This window comes from Chamaea fasciata, unplaced genomic scaffold, assembly GCF_029207755.1.
Source record: "Chamaea fasciata isolate MVZ Bird 193981 ecotype frontalis unplaced genomic scaffold, bChaFas1.0.hap1 SCAF_7, whole genome shotgun sequence".
Lineage (NCBI taxonomy): Eukaryota > Metazoa > Chordata > Aves > Passeriformes > Sylviidae > Chamaea > Chamaea fasciata.
In genome coordinates this window covers 27,292,180-27,306,015 of record NW_027094092.1, presented here as the reverse complement: position 1 = coordinate 27,306,015, position 13,836 = coordinate 27,292,180, and the positions used below count along the sequence as shown (strand labels likewise).

At 41.0% G+C, this 13,836-nt stretch overlaps 1 protein-coding gene across 5 annotated transcripts; it reads left to right on the top strand.

Moving 5' to 3' along the window:
* Positions 1-163: 163 nt before the first annotated feature.
* On the top strand, positions 164-13,582 carry DCAF4 (DDB1 and CUL4 associated factor 4). Of its 5 annotated transcripts, none has more exons than XM_066188174.1 (14): positions 164-248; positions 538-654; positions 1,706-1,803; positions 3,409-3,566; positions 4,896-4,978; positions 5,592-5,694; positions 6,477-6,620; positions 7,314-7,363; positions 8,608-8,687; positions 10,334-10,429; positions 10,545-10,642; positions 11,335-11,511; positions 12,147-12,261; positions 13,173-13,582. In XM_066188174.1, exons 2-14 carry the CDS (start codon positions 545-547, stop codon positions 13,364-13,366), a joined length of 1,506 nt encoding a protein of 501 aa, XP_066044271.1. In that variant the 5' UTR covers positions 164-248; positions 538-544; the 3' UTR covers positions 13,367-13,582. The 5 variants fall into 5 exon arrangements, with proteins under 5 accessions (XP_066044271.1, XP_066044273.1, XP_066044270.1 ...); XM_066188176.1 differs by having other exon boundaries at positions 225-248; positions 543-654; XM_066188173.1 differs by lacking the exon at positions 164-248 and adding an exon at positions 295-342.
* Positions 13,583-13,836: the final 254 nt, after the last annotated feature.

The window sequence follows — 13,836 nt, the reverse complement described above, 5'->3', positions numbered from 1 at the left end:
CCCGGCCCCGCCCGCCGCCAGCCCGGCCCGGCCCCGCCGCCAGCCCGACCCCGCCCCGCCCGGCCCCACCTCCAATCAGGCTCCGCCCCCGCGCGGCGCACGCGCCGGCCCGACCTCCTGCGGTTGGACGAGCGAGCTGTCTGTCAAACGGCGGCCGCGGCTGAGCGCCAGTGAGGGGCTCCCCTGGGGGCGTGGGCGGGGCGCCGGCGGCAGCGCGGATGCGGCGGGGCTGGCGTGGGCCCGGCGCGGTGAGGAGCGGGCGGGCGGGCTCAGGGAGGCGGCGGAGGGTGCTCGGTCATCGCTGCCCTTCTGTCTCCGGGGTTTTGGCTTCAGCGCTGCGGGGTGAGCCGCGGAGCTGGTTCGGGACTAATGGGGAAGTCGATTGGCGTAAGGGAGCGGCTGTGCTGCGGGCGGTCGGCAGGCCTGCTCGTTACAGATTGAAACTGTTGGAAAAGAGGCCACATTAAGAGACTTGTCTTGTGTGCTGAGCCGTTCCAGGCAACTAGGGGTGAGATATGTGTGTATGTTTGCTTTAAGAGTAGAAATGCGGAGAAACTACCGTCGAGGCAAGGAGAGGCGTGGATGGAGCGGTCACAAGCGCAGCCACCAGCCCCACCGGCACAGAAGACCCAGTCACAACAACCGCGCCCAAAGGCAAGTACAGGGAGCTTGTGCCTAGCATGGGCTAAGCCGTTGGGTCTTACGCCTAATTAAATGTGCAGAATGCTGACTTTCTAGAATTGCGAGGGCTGCCACCTGAAGATCTAGTAGACAGTAATTCTGGTCATCTGTCATCCCTATGGGGAGTGGAATTGCACTGATTTCTGAAAGTTTATTGTGTGTTCACAACTGCTACACCGATTTTAAACTGAGATGCGGTTCCATTAGCCAGTCCTTTCAGCTGTGCATTGTCGTCCATAAACCCTTCATCAATACGAAAAGACAGTTCAGAGAAGAAAAACGTAATTACTTCATTCTATGTGCCTATTTATTTTAAGCCTCTGAGTCTACTGGTGTAAAATCTGTCATTAAAGGATATTCCTGAATGTTTGAAAGCATGGTATAAGTAATGTGGTAAAAACACCACATCTAGCAGATCAGGAAAAAGAAACAAGGCCTCAGGAATAATCCTCTGCCTTGAAAACTGATCCTTTCAGGAAAGCACGTTTTACATTTTAGGACTTACACTTTGCCTGTGTTTGAGCTGTTTTTATGGTTGCTTTTTCATTAAACTTTTGTTTATTTTGCATGTTTCTGTACCTCATCAGTGGAATTCTTGTTATGGAGAGAATGGCAAAATGTTTTTGACCTGACATCAGTGTTTTACCCACACTGTCTCTCGCTTTGTGCTGTGAGGACTTGCATGCTTTCAGGAGTGGGCTGTTTGTTTAATGTACAATTGCCTAGGTAATCTTTTGCTAAAAAAACTTAAAGGCACTTGCAGAATCAACAGCCACCTCTAATGTATTAGCAAGTAATTTAGGGCTTTTAGGATGTTGGTATCACTCATATTCTTGAGAAATTTTTAAGCTGGATATTTTTCACTGTTTGATTTCCATAGTTTAATGTATGGTGATATGCAGAGTGTGCTATCAGAGCAGTGCAGAATGGTATTCCATCGATGTCAGTAACAATCTACTTTCTAGATTCTTTGTGGGAAAGATGTATGGGGGGGCCTATCTTGAAGGCAGTGCTGTTTTTTTAGTCTGGAACAAGAAGAACCACAGACCCCAATGAATGCAGGTCCCAGCAGCAATGAAGATCCTTCTTCATCCAGTTCAACGCTGAGCTCTGTAGCACCAGGTAAGAGATAGTGTTTATAGGTCAAAAGTCAATTTCTATATGCTGATCGTGTGAAAAAAGTAGTGGTAGCTGCATTAATAATCTGGTGTGACAGGAATAATACAGACAGTAAAGTTTGTGGAGAAAAGTAACATCAGGTGATACAAAAAGATGTAGTAAGTAAAGATCTAGAGAACAGAGCCGAATCACTTTCAGGCCTACAAGTGCTTCTCATGTTTGAGAACTTGTGAGCATAGCCAAATTGATATAAACTGAAAAAGTGCAATTCTGTTCTCCCTCCAGAAATGCTGCTTTAGGAAGAAAATTAACTGCTAAGGAAGCAAATAAAATAAGAGAGCATATAAAAAATTACAGCTTGTGTTCAGTTACTCAGACTTTTGAAAGGTGCAACAATCCACCACTTTGTGGTGTGTGTCTTGTGTGATGTGTCTCTCTTTATGCCTTCAGTGTACTTTGTAGTCTGTAATAAATACACTCTGGCTAAATATTTGCTCATTTACAACAAATGATGAAGTAGCAGTGCTGTTGGGAAAGATGTCCTGTTTATGTTCTGGCTTCCTGACTCAGTAAACAATGTTGGCAAAAACTAAGCCAGTGGGAACTTACATTACCGTGCAACAGGAGAGTCCTGAAACAACACTGAGTTTAAAGAGATTGTTTTTATATATCACTGTATTGTGTTGCGAGCATGCTAGGAGATGTACCCTGCAAGACATTTATTCCTGTGTAATTACTGTGTAGTTACTGTGTAACTACTAAATGTAGTGAGCTTTTATAAACTTCACTGATTCATTGACTAACTTTTTATTTTCACTGACCTGAAAAAGTCTCGGTGACTTGTGGCTAAGCTGAAACCTAAAAGATGCAGACAAGGAGCTGATGGTCAGCAGCTGCAAAAAGAGGATACTTAAAATGAAATCTGGTAATAAATAAAGTTTTAAATAAAACCTTATGAAATGAAATGTTAACAATTGCCTCTGAATAAATTTCTTTGTCTTGAGACAATCTGTGAAAGTATTTTAAATCTATCAAAGTATTCCACTTGTCTGCCTCTGCATTCACACAGACAGTGAAGCACTAAAATGGTGTCTTTTTCATCCCAGTTGATCTTTGGAAGGAGCCAAATGTACTCTTGATTTTATCTAAATCTCTCCTATGTGCTGAAGAAAAAGTGTCTTGTTCTGGGAAGTGAATCACTTTATTTGGGTTTATTTGATACCTCATTGTCATTTTTTTGCTGTCCTACCAAGTCTTTTAACTGAGAATGTCCTCTCGTGATTTATTTATGAAGAAAGACCATTTTTGTTCTGCAACAAAACCTTTCTTTTGTGCTTTTCTGATTGGTCTGAATTTCCTCTTGGTCAGTGGGGACATCCTCTCTGTGCCTGTGTAAGAGCAGTGCATTTGAACACTATAAATAACCTCTTTTTTTCTCCTGTAAGTGGCTCATCTGTTCCTAGTCTATCATGCTTGGGACCTGTTGGGAGATAGAGTTCACAACTCTGACATTCACATGAAGATATGGAATATCAAAGAACAATAAACAAACTTAGTTATCCGTCTGATTTTGTTGCTTTTTCTCCCCCATGTCTCCCCACCCCAAAGAACTGCCAGGGTTTTATTATGACCCAGAAAAGAACCGCTATTTTCGCCTCCTGCCTGGACATAATAACCACAACCCACTCACCAGGGACAGCATTCAGCACAAGGCGATGGAGTGCAAAAGACGGAGACTCTTAGAAGAAGAAGAAAAACAGAATCAGGTATGTTTTGAAAAAGATTGCAATTAGGTTCTATTGTACTCTGGCCCAGGACAGATTATAAACTAAAATCTTCAAGTTCTGACAATTCAATTTCTTTTTCTGCTAAGGATAAAGTCCATGAAGCCTTTTGTTTGGCTGTTCCACACAGGAATGACGTCAAGTCATTACAAACAAAAAGATCTATAAAAACACAGGAACTGTGCTCAGAATTGCAGTTGTTCCAGAGTTACACTTGAGTCAGGATATTGCATGCCAGGTTTCAAATTTCTGCTTTGAATTGGCAAAGTGGGGTCTTGATTTAAAGTTTTTCACATTTTTGTTGAATTTATTGATCATATTCCTGGACCTTGAAGAAGCAATACTAACATAGTTGGTGGAAACACCTTTTTCTTGAACAACTTTTTTGGACAGCAAAAATCAAGGCAGGTCTTATGTTTATGTCTGGAAAGCCTGTGTGCTTTTTGTTGTAAAGTGTTACAGTGAAATTAATGCTGATGATGCAGATTTGTAGTGTGGGTAAAATATCTAACAAGAATACTTTTTCATTACCTGAAAAACATGTCTTATAACTTTACAGATATTAGCTCAGCTTATATGCTGTCATTTGGGGGAAGTGAACACTGTTTTTTCTTAAGCAATGGAGTTCTCCAACCAGCTCTTCAGTCTTCCGTGTAAAGAACCTTTTGACTCTCAAACACTTGCTTTGTCTGAGCATTATCAAAAGAATTTCTTACTCCATAATTCTGCTGAATACTCTATCCCTTGGTCTCCTCTGAAGGTGTTTGCATTAAATTCTAAAGCATTTGTGAATCATGGAATGGAATCGTAGAATGACTTGGGTTGGAAAGGACCTTAAAGATCATCTAGTTCCAACTCCAGGGAACTGTGGGGGGAATGGAAAAGGAATGGAAAAGCAGTTTAGTACAACAATAAGACTGCGTGTTTAATATCAGTCTCGTTGTGATAGAAGATTTTGCTGTATAAGAAGAACTGGAGGTGTTGTAATGAAACCAGAAGGTGACTTTACACCTCCAGGTGGTACTGGTGCTTATGTAGAGTGAAAACAATGGCTGTTGGAGTTTCATATTTTTCCTCCATCTTCTGTATTTACAGAAGTACTCCACATCTCACAGGAGTATATTCTTGTCTACTTACTGTAGTACATCAGGTATATGGAACTGAAATGTGTTTTGTACATTCTGAAAATTTTAATGTGTGTAGGCTAGAGAAAAAAGTTACCCAAACATCCCAAACATCAAAGACCCACAGCTGTATCTGAATCTTAAAGAAGTAAATAACTGAGTACAGTTCTATGTCACTCTCTTCCAGAAAACACCGAGGGCTGGACTGAACTCATCTGTGCTATTACAGAAAAGGCAGCTGGGTTTGCTCAGCTCCACAAGTTATTGCAGGTACAATGATTTGGTTTGTCTTCTGTTTGCAGTGCCAAGTTTTGCTGTTAGTGCAACTGTTTCTGTCAGGTTTTCTTGCATTTCTTACTGTTCCATTGGGTTGAGGAGGAACAAATTACTTAAAGTCAGAAAAAAGGGTACATTCTGTAATAATCAGATTACTAAAATGATGAGAATTCAAATGAGAAAGTTGTTTCCCAATTTTACTTTAAAAATAGTTCACTTTATGTACGTATATGGATATGCTGTTTTGCCGCATTGTACTTTATGAGTATAGCACAGCTTTTTTAGGGTAAGTGCCTTTCTATGGACATGACCATTCCCTTGCCTCGCCATTAGAACAGCAGAAGGCAAGTGTGATGTGTTGCTGTTCTGGCTACTAAAGATGTGCTGGGGTTCAAAATAGTGGGATAAAATTCCATGAATGTGGAAGATGGACATGTTCATGGGTTATGCAGATTAAATTTTAGCATGCTAGTTATTCAGGCATTTTCTCTTTGATGATTGAGTAGCAGTTCTATACCCTGGCCAGAACTCTTTTCATATGCATCAAATTAGGCTTAACTGAATTCTCCTTTCATCGATCCCTTCACTCTCCTATCTGCTTTTACAGGCTAGTCCATGAACTAAAAGTGAACTCCATGCAGAGGAAGAAGATAGAAATTCACAGTCCAGATTCCTCAGTTGCTGGGACTAACAATTTTAAAATCATTGTGGTATGTTATGAGAAATGATAAGTCTTTAAGATAAAGAGAGCCCCTCTTCAGTGAAAATTTAAGGCTCTTGTAATCAAATCACACAGGTCAAATGTAGCTCTTGAAGATGTGTTTTTCCTGCTGTCAGTTCTTAAAATCTGTGCTCAGTAACTTCAAACAGGCAGGGAGAGGCTGTTCCTTTCCTACAAAGGAAAATTATAAAAAAGGTTGAATTTGAAAGCATATTTTGTTGGGTTGGTTTTTTGGTTTCTTTTTAATCTGATCAACATGTTCTTTTGGAAATAAACAGGAGTTGAGTGGGTCGTTATTGTGGGGCTGGGAGGAGGAGTGGAGAAGATCAAGAGAAAGAAGACCAAAATGAAAGAGAATTTTGAGAGTGGCAAAGCATGTGGTTCAGAGAATTTAAGTAAACATCAGTAATCACTTTACATTTCATGATCTTTCTTAGACTATATAGGAAGCTCTCCAGGACCAGCTCCTGGCCCTGTAAACAGAGCACTGCATAGGTAGCTGAAGCCAAAAGGGACTCAAACTGTGTAAGTGTATAGAATTGTTAACATTGGAAAGATCATTTACTGTTAGCCAAGGACTGAATCCTGGCCTTATACCTGTTTTTTCTGCGCATGCGTTTAAAAGGAGATGACCTTTGATTTTAGAGGTGAATGGGATGTTAAAGGGATCGGAATTAATGTGTTGTTTCATTTTAGACCTAATGCAACTCCTTCAAGCTGTTTTTCCTGTAAGTTTCCAGTAAGTGTGACTGGTAAGCTTTTATTTTACAGGCAGATGTTGCTTGTGAACGAATATTCACTGTGAACGATGTAGAGCATGGAGGATGTAAATATGGTATCATCAATCTCAGCGGTTTGGGGAAGGAGTCTCTCACTGTGGAGATGTATGACAACCTCTACTTCACAAACCGCAAAGTACTATTTTCTGTTCCTCCTTCCTTTGGTGCTTGCATTCTCAGAACACTGTTCTTGGGAGGCTCAGGTGGAAGTGCCATGAGGGTTGGGGAAGGGGCTAGGAGAAGAAAAAGGAAAAATCTGGAAATGGGAAGCTTGGGTAAACACAGAACCACAATAAACCTGTCCTGAAAGTGCTCAGTACCAGTGACAGTTGTTAGGAGTGTTATACTACAATTGGAATGGAAGACTACGTACAAGTACCAGCTTCCAAGGATAGTGATTACTTTAGGCTTGGACTGTAGCTGGCAAAACTGATGCTTGGCTACCAAAACTACCAAGATTGACATGCTTCTTTCTTAAGAATAATTTTGGGAAACTGTGTTTATCCTTAAAGTTTACCTTTAAACTGTGTTTATTCTCTTTAAATATGAGGCATATTTAAAACAGGTTTTCATGATCTCTTCATGATCAGGTTCTTTCAGGGATGGTCTCTTGAATAACAGGATGTGCTTGGTGCCTTAGTCTGTGTTTGATCAGACTTCTCAATGCTGTTCTGTTATGAAGCTGAAATGCTTGTACCCCATTACTGAGTTATTTAGTGGGCTGAGGAGTTGTGCCCAGTGCCTAATTTTATGTCATTTTTGCATGGAAATAATCTTTCCTTAATTGAATAACAGATCACAAAAATAGTATGTCTTCTTCTCTTTGAAGGTGAACTCTGTGTGCTGGGCATCACTGACTCATCCAGATTCTCATGTTTTATATCCTTTTTGAAAAAGAAAAATTGTCATTCAGGTTTCCCAAGTCTGCATCATGCTTCACAGAAAAAACTAACTTCAAGGAATACCTCTCCTGTAGTTCCCCAGAAGATAAGTTTTCTGGAAAACAGTGGAAGTAATGAAAATCAAAATATGTTGGAATTACTGAGGCAGATGTATGGTTCTGTTACAGATCTATGTAGAATTGTTCCTATGTTAATGGTAAATGAAAGACCATGTTTTCTGCCATGGAGAATTCTCACTTCATTAATAATGTATGTAAATGCCATATCCAAAATGATCTGATGTTTGGAAATTGGCTGAGGCAAAAGAACAGGAGGAGAGGGTTAAGGCAACAACCTTTTTCTGAAGTGAACCTCTTTGAAAGTGTGATGGTTTGTTTGTGTTTAAAGCCATCCCCATATTGGTTGGGGTGAGAGGAGAATGGGAGCAATTCAGTAGCATCACCTGCAACTTTCAGAGCATGTTCTGCAGGTCTGACTCAGAGAAGAGGAAAGCTGATGATATAAAAGGGGAAGCAGTAATGGACAGTGCAGAGCCCAGAAGAGTGGGGGGAAAAAACTGAATTTTGACGTAGGAGATGGCAGACAACAGGTGTGCTATTAAAGTGCCAAAAGAATTAGATAGAAAAGTATGAAATGGCCTGTGTGAAAAGCCAGGCAATTCCAGACCGACTCATCGGGGCAGGAGCTCAGCAGGCATGAGCACAGCTGGGGACGGGTTCGGAATCGCTTGGTTTGGTGGGTCCGTGCTTTCCCCTAGCTGAGTTACAGATTTACCCCACTGAACTCAAAATGCAGCTTCCAAATTCTATTTGGACCTGGTACAGTCTTCATAAAATATTTAAATGTAATCTAAAGTGAATTTTCCTTGCCTCTCATTTTTCCAATATTTATATTAATGTATATTAATGAAAAAGTGAGAAGAAAGATCTGTGTAGGCCATGCTTATTTTTTTCTTTTTTCCTATCACTAGTAAGATACAATAGTATTCTCTTATCTTTCTGGTAGTGAAAATACAAGCAAGAATGAGCTCTTTCTAGCTCATTCCTATGAAAGAAATGAAGTGTCACAGCTTAGTTGTAACTGTAAAGCACATCAGAGGTCTTGAGGAAAAGTGTTGTGAGCTGTAGCTGTGTCAGGGCATCTTGCTTTTCCCATTTATAAATATTATGCAGCCTGTTCCATTCTAGAGAGAAAGCAATTTTTCTTAACTCACTCCAGCAAGCTGTGTCTCATGGGAATTGCAGAAACACCAGGCTGTGCCAGTCTGCTTCCAGCATCACTGTTCAGCAGCACTAACCCAGGTAGGGTGTTTTTGTTGATTTTTTGTCTCCAAGTTTTGGTAGCAATTATGGCAGGAAAAGAGTACAAATGAAAGATTATTTTAGCATTCTTTTTCAGTAGTTGGTCAGACTGTTGTATTCCTGTAAGACTAAAACAGCTTAAAAAGTGAAATTATGGTGAAAGAACTTGAGACTTAATTAACAAGCAGTACTCAAAGCCCTAGATTATTTTTAGCTCTGCAGTACTTGACTTTGGCAGGAGAACACCTCACTTGTAAAGTAAACACTTCAGATTTTTCATGAGTAGCTTGGCCTGTAATTAATACTCAGAAGCTGCACACAGCAAGTACTCACATATCCTTATATGTATCCAGAGCCACTGCAGAATCCCTTCTCATAGCAGCTGCTCAGGTATGCTCAGTGCATAAATCAGAGGTGGAAAGCTGGTAAGTATCTCAGCCCATAGCTCCTTGTACAAGCTCCAGCTCCAGTTGTATGGAAACCTGACTGACTGGGAGACTACTGCGTCTAAAGTCTGGCTATAGCTGATCTTTTTTGTTGAATGCTCTTGGGAGCAGGACTTAATTAATTGGACTTTCTTGATAGATGTTAGAACCATGCTTCTTCAAGTCACAGAGTGCAGTGCTCTAATCTGGTTTCCATTCAGACATGATCAGTTAAATTTATACAGAGGAAATCTGTGATAGATAAGAGTAATGGACTAATTTTAAATTTTTAATGTCTTGCTATATATGCAGCCATTAAAAAAATTTGCATAGAGTCAGCATGAACTTGAATGAAGAGTCACTGAGGGTGGATGGCTACTAGGCCAGGATACCCAGTTGCTCTGTAAGAGATTTTAAGCCCTTCACCATAATTAGGTGCTGTGAATTCCACCAAAGTCCTCTTGTCTAATATATCCAACTGACTGTTTAGGTATTTCCAAATTTGATGTCCTTCACTATTCTAAACAGGTAGTTTGTGGGAGCCTTGCTAAGTAGATGCTGAGAGAAAAGTAGAACTTAGCCTGTCTAAAACTGTTACCCATCCATAGGTCTATGTTACCCATCCATAGGTCCATGTCACCTCTGCTACCTGACAGATGTATATATGATGTGCCATGAAGGAAGTGAAAACTGGGGACATAGTCTGCTAATTGGCATAAATTCTGTGCAGGGGCTACATGTGTAAGGTTCAAATCTGGGGGTTTATTACTTAATTTTTTTTTTTTTTTTTTTTTTTAATAAGCAGGCACAGAACTTGCAGGTCAGGCTTTGGCTAATCTGTAGTTTATAAAGTAAATGGTTTTTTTTTTATTTCTAGCCCACTCATCTGTAAAAAATGGCTTACTTAGTGCTATAAGGCAGGTGTTACTTTTCCCTTTCCTGCCATTGTAAGCCCTCTGACTACTGAGTAAATTTAAGTATAGTAAAATAAAATAAAGTCTCTCAGTATCATCTATTTACATAGATGGTAGGTGTCCCACTTACATCATGAACTTCCATTTGTTTCCTGTCTCTTGAGTAGCAAAAGGACACTAATTGGGTAACACTTTCTCTGCTTCAGATTGAAATATTAAAAGAAATGTGTCAATCTAAGAACCTTACTGAGTTATCGTCCTGTCCTAACATTTTATGAACACTTCATGTGTTGCTCCTGTCTTCTAGGAGATCGTCCTGGAATGCTGTGCAGTTTCAAGATATCCACTGCCTGGTCCTGTGCTTGGTGCCTGAATCCCCAAGCAGACAACTGCTTTAGCACAGGTGATCTATCTGCAAGGCTAGCGACCCCCTCTGTCTCAGTGGGAGTGACTTCTTCCATTCATCTCCCAGCTGCTAGGCAAATAACAGCCAAACCAACATCATCTGTCTTCCTTAGGCCTGACACGACGAGTTCTTGTGACCAATGTAGTGACAGGGCATCGTCAGACGTTTGGAACCAGCAGTGATGTGCTGGCACAGCAGTTTGCCACGCAGGTAGGGAGAACCAGACACCATTTTTTCAGAGCACCGCCTCATTGGTGGGCTCTTCGTTCTGTTTCAGCAGGACTCCTCATGCTGTACATAAGGTTTTGATGACAGCTGCTATTGGATGGCTGTTCCACAGCTGTTCCAGAGCTGATGTGGTCTGATGCTTGCACACAACTGAGTAGCAACAAAAAGATGATCTGATTTTAAACTGTGGCAACAGGGGCAACTTTTGTTAAGATTACAGAAGTTAAAAGACAGGGAAGTACAAAAGGCACAGTAATAACATGTAAAATTGTTTTGATTTTGGCAAAAACCTCATTCTAATAATACTCAGTGTATTACCTCCACCAAGAAGGAGAAAGTCCCTATAAAATACTGATGGACTTGTTCACAAAGAATTAGAATGGTGAAACAGAAATATGAGAATTACAGTTTCTGTTTTGCTGTTACGTTAGACTGAGTTCCTGCTTACCTTGGGAAACTTTTACAGCTAAAGTAAATAGCTGAGGTTTGAATGGAACTAATGAATTGGCTGAAAAATGTTGCAGCGTGTAATTAAATTTCTGCTTCTTAATGCATCTGTTAAAATAATTTGACAGCTCCACTGTAGACCTCAAAAGCATGATACAGACTCTGTGTAACCTGTAAGATCCTTGCAGATGTGACTCAGTACACTTCTTTCTCTGGCACTCTCCCAGACACCGGTGCTGTACAATGGCTGCCGCTCGGGTGAGATTTTCAGCATTGATGTGCGCCAGCGTAACCGCAAGGGGCAGAGCTGGAAAGCAATTCGTCTCTTCCATGGCTCAGCAGTTACATCTGTTCACCTTATGGAGGCTGAACACTATCTGATGGCAGCAGATATGGCTGGAAAGGTATGGATTTGTTGTCTTTAGGGTATTCTGTTCCTTTTAGTATCTGGGCTTTTACATTTATGGATGTACTCTAGCCCACTCCCAAGGGCAGATGTCTGCTCTTAGTATTGTAGTATGGAAGTGGGTGGTAGTTCCATTTAATGGGTCTTCTTCCAGAGCCCATTATTTATCACATAATGGTTTGGGTCGGATGGAAACTTAAAGATAACCTGGTTCCAGCCTTCTATCATAGGCAGGGAACCTTCCACTAGACCTTCATCCAACCTGGCCTTGAACACTTCCAGGGATGGGGCATCCACAACTTATCTGGGCAACTTGTTCTAGTCAGTCACCACCTTCACATTAAAGAGTTTCCTAATATTTAATCTGAACCAAACCTTCTCAGTTTAAAGCCATTCCCCCTCATCCTATCACTACATACACTTATAAATTGACCCTCTCCAGCTCTCTTGTAGCCTCCTTTGGGAGGAGACTGCTTTTGCAGGCTGAATTCTCTCAGCCTGTCTCCACAGGAAAGGTCTTCTAGCCCTCTGATCATCTTCGTGGCCCTCCTCTGGACATGCTCCAACACATCCAACCTTTGGGTGCCCTTGGCTTCAATATATACTCTCTCAAACAACTCCTTCAACTTGCAGATAAAACTGTGGGACCTGAGAACAGCCAAGTGTGTGAAACAGTACAAAGGTCACCACAATGAATATGCTCTTCTCCCTCTGCATGTAAATGAGGAGGAAGGACTTCTTATAGCAGGTGGGTTGACTTTTTCCCCCTTCTATTTTTATAGTGTATGGTAGTGATTTTCTTATGCCTGAGGGGTGTTTCTTAGGTATAGCTGTTAGAAGCTATAAAGCTGTTAATTCTTTAAAATTCAGAAAAAAATTAACCTTAAACATACTGTAATATACTATGAAAATTATGTTATGGATGCGCACCTACTGTAATCAATCCTGTGAGGTGCTCAACAGCTTTATCTGCTGTGTCCTGCAAAAGTCCCATTATCCTTTCCACAAAATGTCTCAAGAGTAGAGCAGAAAACACTTCATTTTAAAATTCAGGGAAACAACATGTAAACAGGAGACTTGGTGATAACTTCATATAGAGACTGTGTATATCTTTAGTTGGTGCTTAAGTGGAGAATGTAGTGATGAACTGAAGCATTGGCATGTGGGCCTGACTGCTTGTAAAATGTCTATACCACTCAGATTCATTTTGAATACTCCCAGTTACACTCAGATTTTATTATTATTATTATAATATTTGGGGTGGGGGGAGGAAAAGTATCAATAGATGAAACAAAACCCTGATAGTGTGCCAAGCTTCATAAAGTCACTGTAGAGACAGTGACCTCCTTTCCTTGGATTTGTCAGTAAGTGGTGGAATAGTAAGAATTTTTTATTTAACTGATTTTTTTCTCCCCTTTTTTTGGCTTAGGATGGTGATTTCTTGTACCTTTACTTACCTCATAGGAAATGCACGTTGTTCCCACTCTTGTATTCAGTGTAAAATTTTTGTTTTGTAAGGTATGCATAAGCACTTTGCCTCTTGTGGGTGTTAAAAAATGCAGGGTGTTTTCCCCATAGACCGTCTGCCTCTGGGGTGATAATCTTGCAGAACTGTGTAAAGTCCTTTTTGTGTAATGTTGAATTTTGCTTTCCTCCCAGTTGGTCAGGATTGCTACACCAGAATTTGGAGTCTTCAAGATGCTCATCTGCTTAGAACCATCCCTTCTCCCCACCCATCATCCAAAGATGCCATTCCTAGTGTGGTGTTTTCTTCAAGACTTGGGGGGAGCCGAGGAGTTCCTGGCTTACTCATGGCTGTCAAACAGGATCTCTATCACTTCTCCTATAACTGACATAATATTCTCCTCAGACGTGGTCTACAAAGCTGCCAATCTATATGTGACTTCAGAATCTTCACACCAGTCACAAAGCTGTTGAGTCCTTATGTGCTGCTGTTGCATCTGCTTTGCTCATCTAATTGTGAACCTCCTTCAGCAGTTCAGCAAATCTTGCTGTGTACATACATCTCAGACCTTTTGTAAATAAAACCTGAACACTAATTAACTGTAGGTAAGATTCAGCCTCTCTGAAATCTAGCTGTAAGCCTGCCAAGCAGGTAACTTAAAGAGCCTCTGTTGTGCTAGCTGAATTTGCTGTCAAAAGGCTACTCTAATTTGATCCGAGTTTGATCGCCTAACCTTTAGCTGTGGTCACATCTGCCTCAGGAAGTAGGCTAGCCCAGCAGAGCGAAGCAGCTGATGTTGAGAAGCTGAACACTCTAAGTGTCCTGGGGCTTTGTTCAGACTAGCTTTGGTTGGGGTTC

Bases quoted from the DNA above. Each gene is read 5' to 3' on its own strand.
- DCAF4 (XM_066188172.1), top strand. From the start codon at position 524: ATGTTTGCTTTAAGAGTAGAAATGCGGAGAAACTACCGTCGAGGCAAG. The intron at 10,643-11,334 runs GTAGGGAGAACC...GCACTCTCCCAG, and splicing joins CACAGCAGTTTGCCACGCAG to ACACCGGTGCTGTACAATGG. The intron at 11,512-12,146 runs GTATGGATTTGT...TTCAACTTGCAG, and splicing joins CAGCAGATATGGCTGGAAAG to ATAAAACTGTGGGACCTGAG.